We start from the raw sequence: 17,842 nt of genomic DNA, 5'->3' as shown, positions 1-17,842 counted from the left end.
CTCCACCAAAACCTTTATTTGCACTACTTCCTTTAAAAAATACCTATTCCTTCACCAACTACATATCGCATCGGTGTAAGCAATAGTCAGTCATTTCTAAAATATAAAATTAATAAATGCTTAACCAGACAAATGTTAATAGAGTATAAACAATATAATTATTCTTAGGAGACTTATCCCCATATAAAAATATTTTTTTCATTCTTTACAGTAAAATTTTTCCCCTGTACTGATACGGAAATGTGGGCTGAAATATCTTCCCGATAAACTGGCTCTAAATATCATTCAACAATCATGTGCTCATGATAGGTTTTTGCTTTCCCTACCAAACTTTCCGGTGTAAGCTACAGTTAAAAAAAAAAAAGTAAGGAACCTGCGCTTTAATTTTAAGTCAATTGAACCGAATGGTATATATACAGTAAATTTCTTTCATTATATGGTTTTAATACAAAAATTGAAAACTTAAGTATTTTAAAATTCAAATTGGAAAAATAATTTAACATTTCTGAATTTGTATTACACATTATATATAATAATGGCGAAACAGTACTATAAGCTGAGATTTTTAGTTTGGTCCACTATGTTAGGCAACAAATCAACCAATCGATATGAGTAAAATACGCCTGATCAAAGTAAACGAACTCATCTTTCTTATCAAACAGAATAATGGTGGGGGTTTCAAAGAGTTAAGCTTCTTGAGTAATAGCTTATTCTTATATTTCTCTTTGAGTTATTGACGGTATATTATCAGTTTGTCCTTACACCATATTAAAACTATAATTCAATTAAATAATTGGTTACCTTACGATAGCTTTTACTTTCTTTCAACTGAATTAAGGAAACCAAGGTCAAAAGGGTTGCATTTAGGCGCCACACCAGCTGTTAAAGCAGAGATGGCCGATAGTCTGGACGGAGCCGTGACTAGACCTGCGGTCCTCGTTTTCGGAGGTAAACTTTGCTATAGTTTTTTATACGAAGCAATTTCGCTCAGGATTCGATTATATATTTAGTTGTGTTTTTGTATTAAAATCCAGTTCTACTGTTAACTTTGGATTTCGTACAGGATGCGGATTTGTAGGCCGTAACTTGGTACACTATCTTATCGAAAATGAATTGGCTTCTTATGTCAGGATTGTGGATAAAGTACCCCCACAGGTAGCATGGCTGAACAAGGCCCATCAGGCCGTTTTTGATGATGCCAGGGTGGAATTCAAAAGTGCCAATTTAATCAATGCAGGTATGAAATCATTCACAAAAGTGAAGTATGAGTCATTGCTTGCCTATGACAAAGTAATTTCTTTTTATTGTTTCAGCTTCATGTGATCAGGCTTTTGAAGGTAAACAATTCCAATTTGCTGTTAACTGTGCATCAGAAACTAAACTGGGACATGAAGATGAAGTTTATGAAGAAGGCGTATACCAACTCAGTCTTAACTGTGCATTATCAGCAGCAAAACATGGTGTTGATAAATTCATTGAGGTTTCCACTGGGCAAATGTGGTCTGATAAGGTATTTTTAAATATAATGTTATTTGTTTTGAGAAACAAATTAATTGTTTATGTGCAATAGTTATTGATTTTAGACGATTCACTCAGAAGACGATGAGGTTTCTCCTTGGACCACTATTGCTAGATATAAATATAAATTAGAACAAGAATTGAAAAATATCTCAAACTTAAATTATTCAATTATTCGGCCAAGTATAGTGTATGGAAAAGGTGATAAATCAGCTTTAGGTGAGTTCTGCTTACAATATCAATTAAAACATAACTCCTTCTATAACTTATTATTAAACGATTATTCCCTTGATAACATTTTTAGTAATATTAATGGCTCATAATAGATGTTTAGCTAGCCTACCTATACCGTCCTAACAGAAGATCTATGGAAAGATCTCTCCCTGTTCAGCATTGGTTATATTTTGAATGAGTGGTAGTGGTTACATGATACTGCTAAATCAAGACACTTTGACATTATTCTCAGATTTAGATCATTTTTTATACTTAATGCTAATTATTTACCTAAGAGATAATTTAACCCCAAGATGGGATTTTAGGCAAGAAAAATATTCCAACTTTGACCAGAATAATAACGGCTTATTAATTTAAACATTACTTACTCTTATCATTTTATATTTCAGGTGGACGTCTACTAATTACTCCACTATATCAAGAACTCACTGAACCGTTAAAGCTGCTATGGGGAGAAGATGTGGGAATGAATACAATACATGTTTTAGATTTAGTTAGGGCAATTTGGCATCTTGCAACAGTAGCTCCAAATGGGCTGTATTTAGCATCTGATGAAGGACAGACCACACAAGGCCTTCTTATGTCTTCCATCGGAAAGGTCTTTGGTGTAGAGCCTACCTACGTCAGCAGCATTGTTTTATCAGTTTGTAGTACGGTATGTAGAAACTTGCTGGTTAAAAGTAATGTATTAATAGCAGCTCAAATCTTTATATTTGATTAATTAAAATGGAGTTTATGCTCCATGCCACATGTTTTTATTATTAAACAATTAGGATTGTTTAAGAACTGCCAACTGATAAACATTTGTGTCTTCTGTGTTTTAGTTAGTTACAGAATTTCCCTAACCTTCGGGTTCAATAATTAACTTCATTTTAAGATTGTATATTTTAAAACTCAATCGTTCACTGTAAATAAGTTAAAATTACTTGATAAAAAATTTAGAGTAAAAGTTGGTTTTAAAGGTTATATAGTACCATTCCTATGAATTTTTATTTTCTACTGCCTAATTTGTATTTCCTTTCATTTGAACTATCTTTATTGTGTTCCGTTTTATAATGAAAGTAGAACAAATCAAATATAATTGACTAATAAAACAAAACAAGCATGTGGATACTGATGTTTGATGCTTTCTTTGTTTACCAAGTATTTGTATAAGTCATGGATTTGCAGCTAGTGGCAAACGTGTTGATCGAACACTTATGCTGTGACAATCTGTGATTATATATATTTGTTTATTTATTTTTTTTTTTTTTACAGGCAGATATAATGGCAATTGCAGATGAGGCTAATGATAGACATGCTGGTCCATGGGCTAATGCATGTCGCAAAGGGGGCGTCAAGAACACTCCACTCTCTACATTTATAATATCAGAACAACTTCTTAATCGTCATATAAAACTTAATAATTTTAAGCTTAAATCTACGGGCTTCAGATTTCTTCACCCACAAATTACTGAGGAACTTATTAGAGATGTAAATACAATTTATTTATTACTAAGGATTGTACTTTTTATTCATCTATTTAATTAGTAAATTTAGGATAGAAGTCAGCTACAGCTAGTCATAGGTGTTGATGTCTAAAATATTTATCTTTAAAATTGTATTAATTCTAACTATTGATACTGGCAAAATTGTATAAATGTACAATTAAAAAATGTACGTTGAAACATTTTAATTATAGTAAAAGTTGTACTTTAACAATCATCGAGGCCTAGTTGAGAAATTTAAAATCACTTGGTTGAGCATTAGTAACAACATCTTTATAAAGTTATAATAATGTTATCAACTTTAGTTTAATGCTATCAGGCAAAATGCTCCTTTTATGTATAATTTTCATTGTTTGAGCTCTGATCATATCTTGAATATTGACTTCTGCTCCCTCAAAATATTTAAAAATTCATAATGAGTTTTGGACTTATGTGGTTGGGACCTTACTAAGCACAAAGGAGTACTTGTCAGCTGATTAAGAACTAAAATAGCATATAATAATTAATAATTACCTTTCTCATTTATTTAATTGATGATAGAATTAATTTCGATTTTGAAATGTATATTTGTTACATCAACATCTATGGAAATTTGTATATACTTGTAAGAGATTTAATTACAGTATAACTCGTCTACATGAAACATGGGAGTACCTAGTAAATTTATGAGGTGAAGATAGTTGACCATTGATATATAAGAGAAGATGGTCAGGGGGTGCAGTCAGCATAAAAAACACAAATAAACCAAAGGATTATTTATTTGTGCTGACGTTTCGACCTATTTTCAGGTCTTCATCAGGGAGTTACAGGCAGAGATTCCTGCTAAACTCAACAATTATTATTGTAGTTGTTCATTGACAGGATATTCTGAACGTCACTATCATTTCACTTTCAGGATTTCACTTTTTGACATCAGAGTCTACAAGAATATAATACTTCAGACTTTATTCTTCTCCCTCTTAATAATCCACTTCTAAAACAATGTCAGTATTCGAGTAAACCTAAATAATTCTTGTTTCTTATAATTTAGGTTTTTATTTTTACAGCCAGTTATATATGAGGTTATAACCAAGTTTTATATAAGCGAGTTACACTGTATTAAAAGATTTTTTATTTAATTGATGGAGATATAAGGAGTAAAGAGAACTTTAGTTAATGGTAACCAGATTCTGAAAGCTTTTAATGAAGATTTTAATACTTCTTTTGGAGAATAGTTATCTTTATTTAAAATTTTCTTAAGTTGCATTATTGTTTATTACAGATCATTGAAGATTACATAGCCATGAACATGTTTCCGTCACAGCTGCTACCCTAGTTGCCACCTCTAGTATGGTTATACTGACAGAAAAACTTCGAGAAAGCATGCTCTTTAATTATTTAGTCTCTTGTTCAGATTTGATTTTTATATTATTTTAGTCGATCAAGTTTTGAATGTTCAGTATGTCCAATATGGCATGATATTGTGATCACTTTAGAAATAATTTAGACCTAATGGTGCTAACTGATTTATTAGATATGAAACATTCCTTTAATGTTACATTCCATTCCTGAGACATTTGTGTTAATACATATTAGTGTTATCTTTCCGGAATATATTAAAATTTTGTACATTTAAAAATGTATGTAGGCCTTAATAACCTCAGTTGTTTAAATTTAATTTTGTCGTTTCTTAAATAGTAAATGTTCGGTCTACCATATGTAAAATGAAGTTTAATTCTTTTTACTAAAATCCTAAATATTTCTTCTTTGTCATAACACACATACACATGCATACCACTGCTATTTGCTCCATACATGCATATAATATTTCCAAATAATTCTAACAGTCCAGTTTTAATTAAATTTTTGATGGAGATAAGTCAATAAGGAATTATGAGTAAAACTTTTTGTGTTTAATTTAGGAGATTTTAGTAAAGATATTAATATATCTGAAAGACTGATTAAATTGAACTGCTTTAATTCATAACTAAGCAGGGTATCTTTATATAGAACTATTAAAAAACGTTTTAGAGACTAAGCATCTATTTTGAAAGATATTAAAATCCAAGTATAAATACTGGGTTGAATACCTTACTTGTGACTTATCATTTGCAGCAAAATTCCTTCAGTTTTTAGTCTCCTCGTAGTATTTTTATAGCTTCTTTCTATAACTTTAAGGCAATTAAAGTTATGAATTTAGTTGAGTTTTTAAAGTGCAAGGTGGGTTTCAGTCTGTAACAGGGATCTTAAGATGACGGACAGATTTTCAACAAATAATAATTAAAAAAAAAATTTAATTTTTGTCTCATAGTCTATGATACTGCTACTTAGTTATTTTGGTTGAACAATTATGTTATGTTAATTTGTCATATCATAGAAATACTGAGTTTTATGAAGCCAGTATATGCCAATAGATGAACTACATTTCTAAAAAAGAGCACTCAAATTCAACTATGGGTAAGAAATAAAAATTTAAGTGGATTGTTAATTAAATGTATGCACATAGGAACATTCCCTCGAGGTATTGTTAGTTTGAAGTAGTAAAGAAATCCTTTTATTGGTTCAGATATTAGGTAAATTATTCTCTTGTAAATCAAGGCAAATCTATTGTAAATGGGTGAAGTAAGATTTTTTTATTCTGAAAAAATTGATTAACAATAAAACATTTTTTTTTTTTACTTTCATTCTTTAAAAAATATAAGCTTTATTTCCAAATTGATTAAAAAAAAATTACTCTTTCAAAAATTTACTTTAAAGTAATGGCTTACCTATGAAACAAATTGTTGGTCTGATTAATTTCTATTAAATAATGTTTTTGTTTTTTTAAAATTTGGCTTCTCACAGATTTTTGGGATTTATAGTGTTAAAACAAGAGAAGAAAAGCCATCAATATTGCATTATAGAAATAAATATTGAATATAATTATGGGTATGGAAAGGATTAATCTCTACTTCTGTGAAGTAACACAAAAACTAGCATGCCAATGACAAGACATCAAAAATATAATATTAGCTGGAATAACATAGTATGTTACAATTTTGTATTACATTATTTTTTCAGATTTTGTATTACCTATTTTTTATTTTTATATAGGTAAATTTAACTTTAACTGCAAAAATAGTATTTTTATGATCCAGAGATAAAAATAGTGTTGAAATTATAGTTATAATTGTTGTATGTTAAACAATAGACATAATTAATAAAAAGAATAAGAGTCAGGCATTATTTATTATTCAACATCTGCACAATTTGATAATTGTTATACGGAACGTTATTCCAGCCCGTGATTCAATTTACAATGAGAGTTAATGTAATTAATGACACTTATTGAAATTTAAAATCTTATTTCCTTGATTTTTTTCTATTAATAAATTCAAAACAACTTAACGTTGTGCAAAACAACCATCTGTTAATTAATAACAGTTATTTGACAACTATTAAAAGTTATAATAAAAGTATTCTCGCAAAGTGAATAACTGTATAGGTCCCTGATAAGTATCAGAACACCAATTACTGTACTTGACTGTTCGATCATAATTGGTGTTTAGAAATGTATAAATTATAATTTACCCTAATCACTTTTCTTTAAAACTGGCTTCAGGATGGATTAAATTCCTTTATTTCTTATGATTTATTTAGAGATTCGGTGACTTGTGTTTTGAAACACTATAAAAATGTCTTCCAGAGTTAATTAATTTTTAATTTGTATTTTTAACAAATGGCCTAAGATATAAACTATCGCTTTTTATTATATAAAAACATGCTTATTTATGGCTTATGGTTATATTTAAATTTTGACCTAAAAAAAATTTTTTTTACCCAACAATTTTATGCTTATGGAAAATATATACTTAATTTTCTAATTTATTTGTAAATACACAATTACATAAGCTAACTAGGATTTTGAGAAAAAAATTTCTTCTCACTATTTAATCAACCTTAGGGCTCCTTAAAAAATGTATTGGTTTGAATTCTGTTTTTTTTTTTGGCGCCTCTTTTTCTTTTATTTTTCAAAGTGCCAAAATTATACTTTATGTTTTATGTTAGTAATGTTTTTTACTCATTTCTAAATCTTTTTAAAGGTGAAGTTGATTTATAAAGATAAAACTGCCAACTTAACTTTATATACAATTATAAATTTAATATTTTGTTAAAAAAAAACAAAGAGTCATTAATTTTGTGATATTCCGGCAAAGACTGTGGGCCAATTGATAGTTGCTAGATTAGAAGCATAGATGATTAGATAAGAGAATATTTTGTGAAATTTATTGATAGTTTTTGTTACCTTTTTTTCTCAAACATTATGAACTACTATTGTATTTAAGATTTTTTTTTTATTTGGAAGTATGATGTGATTTATAAATTTATAGTTTAGATTGTGAATTATATTTGTTTATTCTTTTAAATTATTAGTAGTTTGATAATTAAAATTATTTGTCTATTTTAATTTATATTTAAATAACTGCTCAATGTATTGCGGTAGCTAATTTTAGAAATATAGAATGAACACAAATCATTGAATCGCTCATTTCTTTTTAGATTACAAGGTCAAGAACTCTTTTGATTTTTGCATATCCCTCATATGTTAGATTTCTTATAAAACATTGTTGAGATGGCAATGCATCAAATGTATAAATTCATTTAAACATTATCTTAAAAAAAATTAAATTTTTCTTGAACAGGTTCAATTGAATTAGAGTTTTGTATAAATTCATTCTGCATTTTGATTTTTATAGTTCTGACGATAAGAGTATGATACACTGAAACTAATAGTTTTTTTTTTTTAATTGTTTAAGTCACTGGTATTAATTAAATATTGTTAAATTCAACCAGTGTGATTTTTTTTATTTTATTGAATAGGATACTTTTTCAACTAATTAATAATTATACCATTGCAATCAAGAATATCTGATATGGTATTGCTGAAGAGTGGGATCTCTACAGTGTAATTATACTAATTAAAATATTTTGTGAGAATATCATTGAACAGATTATGTTGAATACTGTTTAGATTAACTTGTCCTTCTTTCAATATGTAATGGCCTGTACTTAAATTTCTTCATAATGTAACCCTTTTTGAATGGGTTGGTATCAACAAACAACATATTTAGGAAAAAGAATATGTATACATTTAGATATGTTAAAGATTATATAAATAAATGTTAAATTAAACTTATTTATTTTTTTCCTGACCAATTAAAATTCAGTTTCAAGTACAAATGAATTTGGCTTATATAGCATTAAGCCATCTTAAGGATCTTTAAGAACCTTTCTTTTCTTTTTGACTCTGTTATCTAATTCACATATCTTGCATTCATGAACCTTTATCAAACTCGTTATTGATTTTTATTAATGTCTCTATTGATAGTATTCAGAGAAAAAAAGGCCAGATGCTTTGTGAACTGCCTGCTTTGGCCCAGGTGAACCCATCAGTTTGAACTCATCTTTGTGAGTTCAAACTTATGGTTGAAATAAGAAGACTGCATCAAGATGTTTTTTGCTCATTATAGTTTATAGATGATGTAGCATTTAGAATTTGTAATATAAATATTTGTGAAAAAAGTGGATCAAGATATTATGAAACTAATCGTTTCAAATGTTTTCAATGTAAATTCTGTTCTAGCGATTATGGAGATGGCATGCAAAAATATTCATCTACTGATAGTAGTGGCAGATAATACAGGTAAATGAATTAACACTAAATCTGAAATAAAAGTCTTGTTAAACCAAATATCATTTACCACCACTGTATTTCTAATGTCTTCTACATATGAAATGATGCTCTGCTGGACTTTGCTTGGCTTAACCGTTGTTTTCAACATGTAAACCAATTTTATTTGCTCTAAGCAATTTTGTCTCAACTTAAATGTTTTCATTCGTCTTTCACATTTTACAAAATCGAAATAACACTCATGCAACTCATTTAACACATTTTCTTTCTCACTGATTTTGGCACAAATATTTTACTTTCATTAAAACTCCTTTTGAGGTATTTAACTTGCTTTAATATATTCGGGCTCAGAAACTATATTACCATCTATTTTCTTCAATGCAAGAAATTATTTCATTTTCTGAACTTTGGTTTTTAAAATTGTATGATGCAGAGTAGTTCCTACATAAGGCTTTGAACAAACATCTTCTAATGCAAGCAATAAGTGTTGTGATCTATAATAGTGGATATTGAGTTTTGAAAAACTACCTAGGGAAATATTGAACAGATAGAGCTCTTTACGACTTAAATTATAGCAAATTGACTGCTTTAAATAAGGCAATAATAATTCTTTATTTTCAATAGGTAGTTGTAATCATAGTGAGCACTGAATGAAATTTTTGAGTTTTATAAGCAATAAAATTCACTTCTAATGGGACATGTCTAAAATTGATTAATGTCAGACTGAAAAATTCGTGTTTAAGAAAGAAAAAAAAATTTAAAAGAAGTATACATCTGTTCAATCATTTTGTTATCAATTTTTGACAACATACAAACTGGTCTGGTGACTAGTTTCCAATGGCTTATAACTGCCAGACCACATGATTTGTGATATGAAAGACACTATTAAATGAGATTTAAATGAATTATTTATCTTTCCAATTAATTTTTGGGCTAATTTAAGAGCGCAACACTGGATTTCGATGGATACAGGTTGTCAGATCATGATCACGTGTTGCAGTAGATTATATTTTAGTATAATGGCTTTTGAACCCATGCATAATCTACTTTCATTATTGTTAATTTTCTCTAAACCTACATTTCTTCACATTCAGAATTCTATATCTTATCATGACCCTGTTCCAGCAAGGCTCTTCATCCTTAAGCATTTAACACACTAGTTTCAGTTCTGGGCCAAAGTTATAAATAGTGAATGACAAAAACAATTTAATACAAATAATAAAATTTATTCTAAAACCTAGAAATAAAGGTAATAATGTATCTACTCAGTAGAACAGTGAAGCTATTGCCCAACCAGATTTATTTTCTGACCTAACTTGTATTATTGATAAATATACAACAAAACCTTACATGGCCTTTTGAAATTTATAGGTAGGTTCTAGAGTCCAGGATTCCAATCTGTGGTGCTACAACTTCATTATTCAGGTCACTAAGAGAATCCCTGTACCAAAAAGAACAAAAAACAAAGCAAAGAGAGTACATAATTACCTATATTTCATTTTGATTTGTTATTTGAGTACAAAACCTATTCTGTTTTCAATTTCCAGATATTTGTGATGGAACGAACTGTTATCAAATTACTGGTGTGCCAAAGAAAACACCTTTGTGTATGGTTAAGTGAAAATAAGGAAAATAATTTGGTAAAATTAACGTGGGACCACTGAGGTACCATCTCAAAGAATCTTTAAAAATTACATCAAAATTCGATAAACGATAGAAACTGAGCATAATGCCCTAACAAGAATTTGACTATAGTAGGACACAGATCAAAATCGGTTCCTTAATAACTAAAACGTAAATAAAAATAAAATTTCCGAATCTGAGAATTTTTTTTCATTAGCATGAATACAAATCTTCCCTAACTTTTAAACTGGGGAAACTAAAATATATAATAAAATATTGTACATTGTAGAATAAGAGCCCAAAGCTGTTTTTAGAATATATAAAATAAATATAACAAAATAAATTGTTTTTAAACATATTCAATTTATGATAAGTATTTAGACAAAATTAATTGAAACTTACCAGCAAAACTGAAAAGTATCATCAAGTATGTGGCAAAGCACTAGTATTTATAGTTAAAATAATTATTTAAAAATCTAGAGTACGAACTGATAACAAATGAAACTGAACTGGTGAACTAACGAGAAGAACGAGAAAGGCTCCGATCTTCCAGTTGGAGGCAGCTCGTTAAAGTAAAAGAATTAAACACCAATAACTCACTATAATAAGAATACGAACGATAACTATAATAAGAATACTTCGTCTTTCTGAACTAGATCGTTCATGAACTACCAAAACGAAGAAGCGGCTTCAAGAACTAAAGAAATCAGGCTAACCAACCACTCCGAGTCTAATACTTTAAGTTAATTAACCTTTAAATTTTTTCTAAAATTAATTCATATTTTTCGATACGTCACATATTCATAGAGATTTATTGTTGTATTTCTGGGTTTTCTTACCCATTCCTTTAAATTAAAAAGGATGGTATGGAACTGATATTTACATATAAATATAGGAAGTTAAATTATATTTAGTTCTTTAAAAAAATTTAATAGCATTAGTGAAAGTCTCGAAAAATATTTTCATAGATTACAAAAATAGATGAAACGTATTATTCGAACATTGCAGACAATTTTTTTCTGATATGCATTTTTTTAAAGTTGGTATTTCTGTCGTTTTTTTTCCATTGGGAATGTATTTTAAAGTTTGTTTGTGTTCTATAGTTTTGTTTATATATTAAAGTATATATATATTTTTTGTAAGAATTGATTCAAGCTTTATTGGAAAGAAATTTTAACCATAGAGTATTTTAGTCCTGTAGTAAGTAAATCTTTCATTATTGATTTACTTTTATGGTGATTCATAATTGCTGTTTTAGAAATTTTTAAATCTTGGCTAGGTTTATAAATGCACATTCTGTGCATTTATTATTGTTATATCTGTGAGCTTTCTAATTTTATCTTGTTAAATTTATTGAAAACATTTGACTAATTCCGGTTGTAATAAGCAGCTTCATCATTAGGCAATTTAAAAAATTAATTTTGTTAAATTTACTTATTAGCTTTTTCTTAACCTGAGATGAATGATCTGTGTTTGTTAATTTCTTTTATATTATGTTGTTTGAAGATATTTCACAACAAACATTTCCTGCTCTTCTGAACCTCTCTCAACTTCTGACCTGAATCCCTCCAGAAACTTCAATAACAACCATACTGCAGAGTAGGTCCATTAAATTAGGCTCCCTGGATAAGTGAAGGAGCTCAACCTCAGTGGCATATCAACATTTACTACCCAGAAAATAATATATAACCCCTAGATCTAGGTTAATTATTTTATCTTAATTAACCATTTATCTCAAATCACTCAGACCCTGTGTCTCATATTTGTCTATTGAACAGAGCTGAATGAGCTATCCAAGTGGTTTTACAAACTTCATGGTTGGAGGATGTAGCACAGACTTTTCTTTGTTTTGGACTGTTTTAGTCCCTGATGTATGTGTATTAAATTAGGTACTCTGTGCACTATAGCTGTTGCCCAAAATATATCTGAAAATATGCTTTTCTATTCATTGTAGGACCTAAATGGCTCTAACTATGAAAGTTATCTAATTATGACTTAAGTTTAAGTTTGTTTGAAACTGACATTTTATTTGTAGAAGGAATCCCCTAGAAGCAGAAGGGACAACATTGAAGATTATTTTTACATAACTTTCAACATGTAAACAATTCTGAAACTAATATATTTCCTGATAATTTCCAAAGGCTTGTTCAAAGTTTAATTAAATTTTCTATTAAGATTAACTGAAAAAGAAAATGTATCAGTAAAGATAAAAGTTAGCATTAAAGCCTCATGTGAGTAGACACATCAGGTATTTATTGTTTCTTAGTAGTATGATAAATAATTCAAATATTAACCTATTGTGTAATAATTCATGGCATTTTAAAATATAAAATCATATTTTAATAAATGTGACATAAATTAAATAAACGACTTTGTAAACAGTTCATCTAATGTTACATTTGGTTGGATTTGTTATAAAATAAAGTAGCTTTACTGGCAATATTATGTATTGTGGTATAATGTTTGACTTATCAAAATTATAGTGAATGGTAAATCCAGACAAAAATCAAGTCAATGAATTAACAACTTGTTACCTGTGTCCCAGTTTCATGTTAGTGATATATGAATAAATTTTCATGGTATTTTATGTAATTTTGTATGTATTTAGATGAAGGTTTGGATCGACTAGGTCTTTGCTTTGGATCGACTATCTATTTGTACTATGGGAAATATATTTTTATTTGCAGTCACTCATAAATTGTTCATACAAATGTAATATTTTAAATGTGTACACTGTCTAATTGGCAGTGTTTATTAATCCATCTAAACAAAGACATGGACATGTTTATTATTAACCTGATAGTAAACAAACTTTTAATTCTACTCCTCTGTGTATGTTTATTTCTTTATACTGAAGGTAGTATTTTTAAATTATTCATGTGAACAGTTTTGTGAATGAAGATTCTATTGCTGATTTTCCGTCACTTTTTACTACAAATTCTGCACTTTATTATTATCTTTCTCATCTGGTATGTCATTATTTTTAACAGATTCTAATTTAATTTTTCACTTTTTAATAGCTTAGTTCAACCCTTCTTAGGTTGAAGCCGAAATTATAAAATCTATCAAAGATGGATTTCCAAAAAGCTTCTGTTTTTTCGTGTTTAAATTAAGAAAAAAAATTAGTAGCTGTAAATAAATAGAAAAGATTTTTTGACGATAAAAAGTGGTGTACAAGTAAACAGAGTCAGCCTTAATTGATGTGAGGTCATGTGAAAACCTTCCTAAGTTCCTCCATATCATCAAGGAACTCAGTATTGTTGTTACATACACAGAACACAACCATACACATATGATATATGTGTTCGTTCTCTCAGCTAATAAGAACTCGTTAATTGCGTCCCACACTCTTCTATCTCATATCACAACCCTTGAAGAGTGGTTTCAACACTGAAGGATTAAAATAAGTCCCAACACATCCCATCAAATCATCTTACTCCTTTTCCCTAAACCTAGGGACTGCCCTACAGTATCCTTTAATAATATTCCACTTTTTCCTATCTAACAGATCTGCTAACCTGGAATCCTCATACAAAACTAAAAAGAGAGGAAACCGCACATTGATTCCAAATGTTACAGTAATTATTAAACAAATGGTCCAAGCTTCGAATGCATTACAAAAGAATAATTTACTTACCATAGGCCTGTTTGAACTTATGTGTTGAGCTTTGGGGCTCCACTAAAACAATTGAATTCCTCCCATATCATCAATGAGGAATCAATCAAGGAACCAGATATCAATCCTTCTATTATAAACCTATGAATCCCCAAATCCACTATTTTCTAGTGTTACTTCCTCCTTTATTCCTAACAATCCTCCAAGGCACCTAAAAAGAAGAGGGTCTCGAGACCTTTGAATGTATAAATGTTGTTAGAGAGCTATCAATGCGTAGTTTTTCCGCAAGACTGTATCATACAATTGTAATAGAACTTGCATCACATTTACTAGATATATTTTTATTTAATAAACTTGTAAATTTCAATAAATAAATTAAAATTAAATTTCATTTTATTTTTTTAATCTTTTTATGATGTTTAAACTATTAATCTTTTTAAAAAAAGAAAAAGGCACATTATTTTTCATTGATCCAATTTGTTATATTTGTTATCAGAACACAAAAATTATGAGATGTTTTGTACAAATTTGTGAGTGACTGTAACTTTATAATTATTCTTGTTTATTTTAAATATTGATGCAATGTTGCTTTTGGTCATGTAAATATATAAGCATAATTTAGGGCTATCCCATTAAACCAAGAGTACCTTTGGTGGCTCTGTTTATACCAAATGAGCTGAAATTTGATTCGTAGGTTGTTAAAAGTCCATTTTTAGGTTCCAATCTGACTCAAATATTAACATTTATTTGTTGTAGTTAATTATTGACAATGTATAAATATAATAAAAACAAAACAGTTGGAAGTGAAGCATTGAACATAAAGATAAAGTAAAATAATAAGTCTTTAAGATAAAAAATAAAGAAGGAAAGAAAAAAAGAAACAAATTTATATAAATGATACCTCAATAGTGATGTTTAAAAATTAATAAATATTGAAGATGATACAATAAAATACTGAGTGGTGGCGAATCTGATGGATCAATGATGAGAAGAGGTCATGAAGAAATGATATGCTATTCTGATAGGTCAGATGCTTGAAAGAAATTTTGGACTACTGAAAAGTTTTTGTAGATGCAGCAGAAACTATCGAAAGTTAGTAGTTCAATGTCTACACTGACTTGCAATAATGTATCAAACAGTCAAATTTCATTCAAACTCATTTACATCAATGTGACTCATCAAACACAGACAAAGTGGTAGTAGGCTTAATTAGTCAAAATAAACAGTCTCAGTGTCAAAATCAAATTGGTTTCTCTTACACTAAATAAATGCAGACAGGGTCTGGCTGTGGAATGTAATAAGCACGATTAAAAATTAAAATTATTAAAATCCAAATGGCCACAAACACTAACCGAATGTAGGCAGGGTCTGGTTATGGACTGTAAAAAGCACAATTTATAATCAACTGACAATGAAGAAATAGAGAATTCTTATTGTAAATTGTAATAAGCACTAGTCAATTACCATTGTTTTTAAAAGGTACATTGTAAATCCATTACTGGTGGCATTGACCAAACTAAATCTTACTGATCATGATTCACACCTTCAAATATTATAACACCAATGCTGTTTAGAAAATAAGTAAAAATTTATTATTAAACCTCTAGTTGTTAATTATATTTCCTATAATATAATATAATTATGCTGCTTTGTTTTCCTTGATAAGAAATAGTTTAAGCGATTGCCATATCTAATACTCCAGATATTTCATTCTGATGTTAGTTTTATATTCTCTTACAAGTTATAAGTAGTCTATTAGTGATGGTTTTTTGTTACAGATCCTTGTTTGGTGAGACTAGAGCAGTATGGAGACAGCAATTGCTCTGAACGAGCATGTCTTAAATATACGTAAATTATATGGATGCAAGAGAGATGCATTATGCGTTTATCAAGTGTTATCTAATTGCTTTATGTCGAGGCCAATGAGCAAATATATAATTGAGTGTGTTCTATTATTTTTTGTTTTATTTTTTTTAATTTACTCATATTCTTGTCTGTTAATTTGTACATTTTACACCAATGATAATATGCGGCAAAATGTTCTTTTACCAAACCTGGATCTTCTTCAAAACCTTCCTGCAGTTGCCTGGATCCATAGCTGCATATCTTCAACTAGTTCGAACTTTAATACTTTTGCCAAGATTGCAGTCTGGCATCCTTTTCTTCTCAATATTTGAGAACCCATTTTTCTATTATAAAGTTTAATTTTTTTTTGGACGAGAACTTCCTCTGAAATTCTATGCAGTCCAAATATAGTCTGTATGATAATATGAGTTAAATGCAATTAATCAAACTATAATTAAAAGATAATGTTAATTTTTAGAAGTGTGTCTTGCATTCTTCTATGAATCAACATAAAGACTGTATTATGTTAGGATGTAATATTCCCAGTATTAGGAAATACATCACGTGTTTCTGGATGTGGTTTCTTCGCAGGTTGGGGTTCGTCACTCCCAAGCCTATTTTTTGTGAGTGCCACCCATTGACTAACGGGCCTCACAAATGCCAGGGGGAAGTTGTCAGTGAGTTTTACATTATTTTGTGCTTCAAAAAAGCCCAGGTGAGACTGGGATTCGATCCGAAAACCTGTGGATTGGTAGACTGGCACGTTACCACACTTCATCCATGAAGACAATAAACAACAATGGACTGAAGCTATCCCTCTTTTTCACACCTCAATCCAAAAAAAGTGGTTTGGACTCTAGGTTGGTTTTACAGACTATTACTTTTAGGTAAGTTGATTGGATTGCTGTCAAAAGATCTTTAGGAATCCCCTTTCCTTTAATTGCTTTCCATATGAGGGTACTGAGTAGAAGGGAAGTTTCAACATGACACCTCTTTGAATTTGGGCATACCTGTCAGGTTAAGAAAGAAGGGTATTCTTGATTAGAATAATTAAATTTTAGACGAATGGAATATGGTATGGGTGCAGTAAAAAAAAACTCAAATAGTAGATAATTATACTATTTTATTGAGCCAACGTTTTGCCCCACGTTGCAGGGCTTCGTCAGGGCTGTTTTGACGGCAGTCAAAAACAAAGTGACCAAATTTTGATTTTAATTTTAGACGGTTTGTTTTTGATTCTTACTTGAATGAAGACTTCTTCATGAATAAAACTGATTGAAATATACTAATAATACAACCAGAAATGTGTGGCATGATATGTACATTTTTATTGTTTGGGTAAAAAGTTCCTCATAATAAAGGTTTTTTTTTTTTTTTTTTTAATATTTTGTAGAAATAGTGTGTTTTAACAAAAATTACATCCCATCTAGAGTTTATTATTATTTTTAGAGAAATTATACAAAAAATAATTGGATTTTCTTTGTTGGATTCTACAAATGCTGATAACATTTGTAAATATGTTTATATAATGAGTCTACAAAAAGATGAGAGTGTTGGAATAGCTATTCGTCGTATATTTTTGTATCAACTTGAAAATTTGTACAAAGGTAAATATTGACATGTTTGAATAACTTTTATCTTTCTATGCTTTTTTAAATCAATTACTGTAGACTAGTCCATTATAGAGATTGCTCAAAAAAGGAGGGTGGCTTACAAAAGGTAGAGAAAAATTGATTTTCAGATATGTTTCATGTATTGCTGCACCTGCATCTTGTTTCACGTAAACTGGTGAACACTATACCTTTAGAAGAGATTTCTAAATTTTAAGTATATACAATTCCTTCTAGTACACATAGAGTTTTATGTATA

General features: G+C 29.2%; 2 protein-coding genes across 6 annotated transcripts in view; both read left to right on the top strand.

Moving 5' to 3' along the window:
- Nucleotides 1-658: 658 nt before the first annotated feature.
- On the top strand, nt 659-8,394 carry LOC106685519 (uncharacterized). The gene is made up of 7 exons (XM_014428237.3): nt 659-948; nt 1,064-1,237; nt 1,314-1,510; nt 1,584-1,737; nt 2,142-2,407; nt 3,010-3,225; nt 4,501-8,394. Exons 1-7 carry the CDS (start codon nt 894-896, stop codon nt 4,552-4,554), a joined length of 1,116 nt encoding a protein of 371 aa, XP_014283723.1. The 5' UTR covers nt 659-893; the 3' UTR covers nt 4,555-8,394.
- Nucleotides 8,395-10,948: 2,554 nt separating this feature from the next.
- LOC106685520 (uncharacterized) overlaps nt 10,949-17,842 on the top strand; it is a 13,833-nt gene continuing 6,939 nt past the window's right edge. For 2 of the 5 annotated variants that reach the window (XM_014428241.3, XM_014428238.2), the window contains exons 1-3: nt 11,579-11,712; nt 15,907-16,070; nt 17,423-17,580. In XM_014428241.3, coding sequence (XP_014283727.1) covers nt 15,934-16,070; nt 17,423-17,580 — 295 coding nt within the window. In that variant the 5' untranslated portion in view covers nt 11,579-11,712; nt 15,907-15,933. Of the gene's footprint in view, nt 11,085-11,578; nt 11,713-12,547; nt 12,744-13,386; nt 13,482-15,906; nt 16,071-17,422; nt 17,581-17,842 lie in introns of those variants that run through there. The other 3 variants (XM_014428240.2, XM_014428239.2, XM_014428242.2) reach the window with 3 other exon arrangements.

This window comes from Halyomorpha halys, unplaced genomic scaffold (assembly GCF_000696795.3).
Source record: "Halyomorpha halys isolate HHAL.00 unplaced genomic scaffold, Hhal_1.1 Scaffold708.1, whole genome shotgun sequence".
NCBI lineage: Eukaryota > Metazoa > Arthropoda > Insecta > Hemiptera > Pentatomidae > Halyomorpha > Halyomorpha halys.
Note: the sequence above shows the minus strand (reverse complement) of the source record. Positions and strands in the feature narration are given on the sequence as shown.

What these genes read in the sequence shown, in the direction of transcription:
- LOC106685519 (XM_014428237.3), top strand. Translation starts at nt 894, where the DNA reads ATGGCCGATAGTCTGGACGGAGCCGTGACTAGACCTGCGGTCCTCGTT. An exon ending in TGCGGTCCTCGTTTTCGGAG is followed by an intron (nt 949 to 1,063) that starts GTAAACTTTGCT and finishes GATTTCGTACAG; the next exon opens with GATGCGGATTTGTAGGCCGT. An exon ending in TTTTATCAGTTTGTAGTACG is followed by an intron (nt 2,408 to 3,009) that starts GTATGTAGAAAC and finishes TTTTTTTTACAG; the next exon opens with GCAGATATAATGGCAATTGC.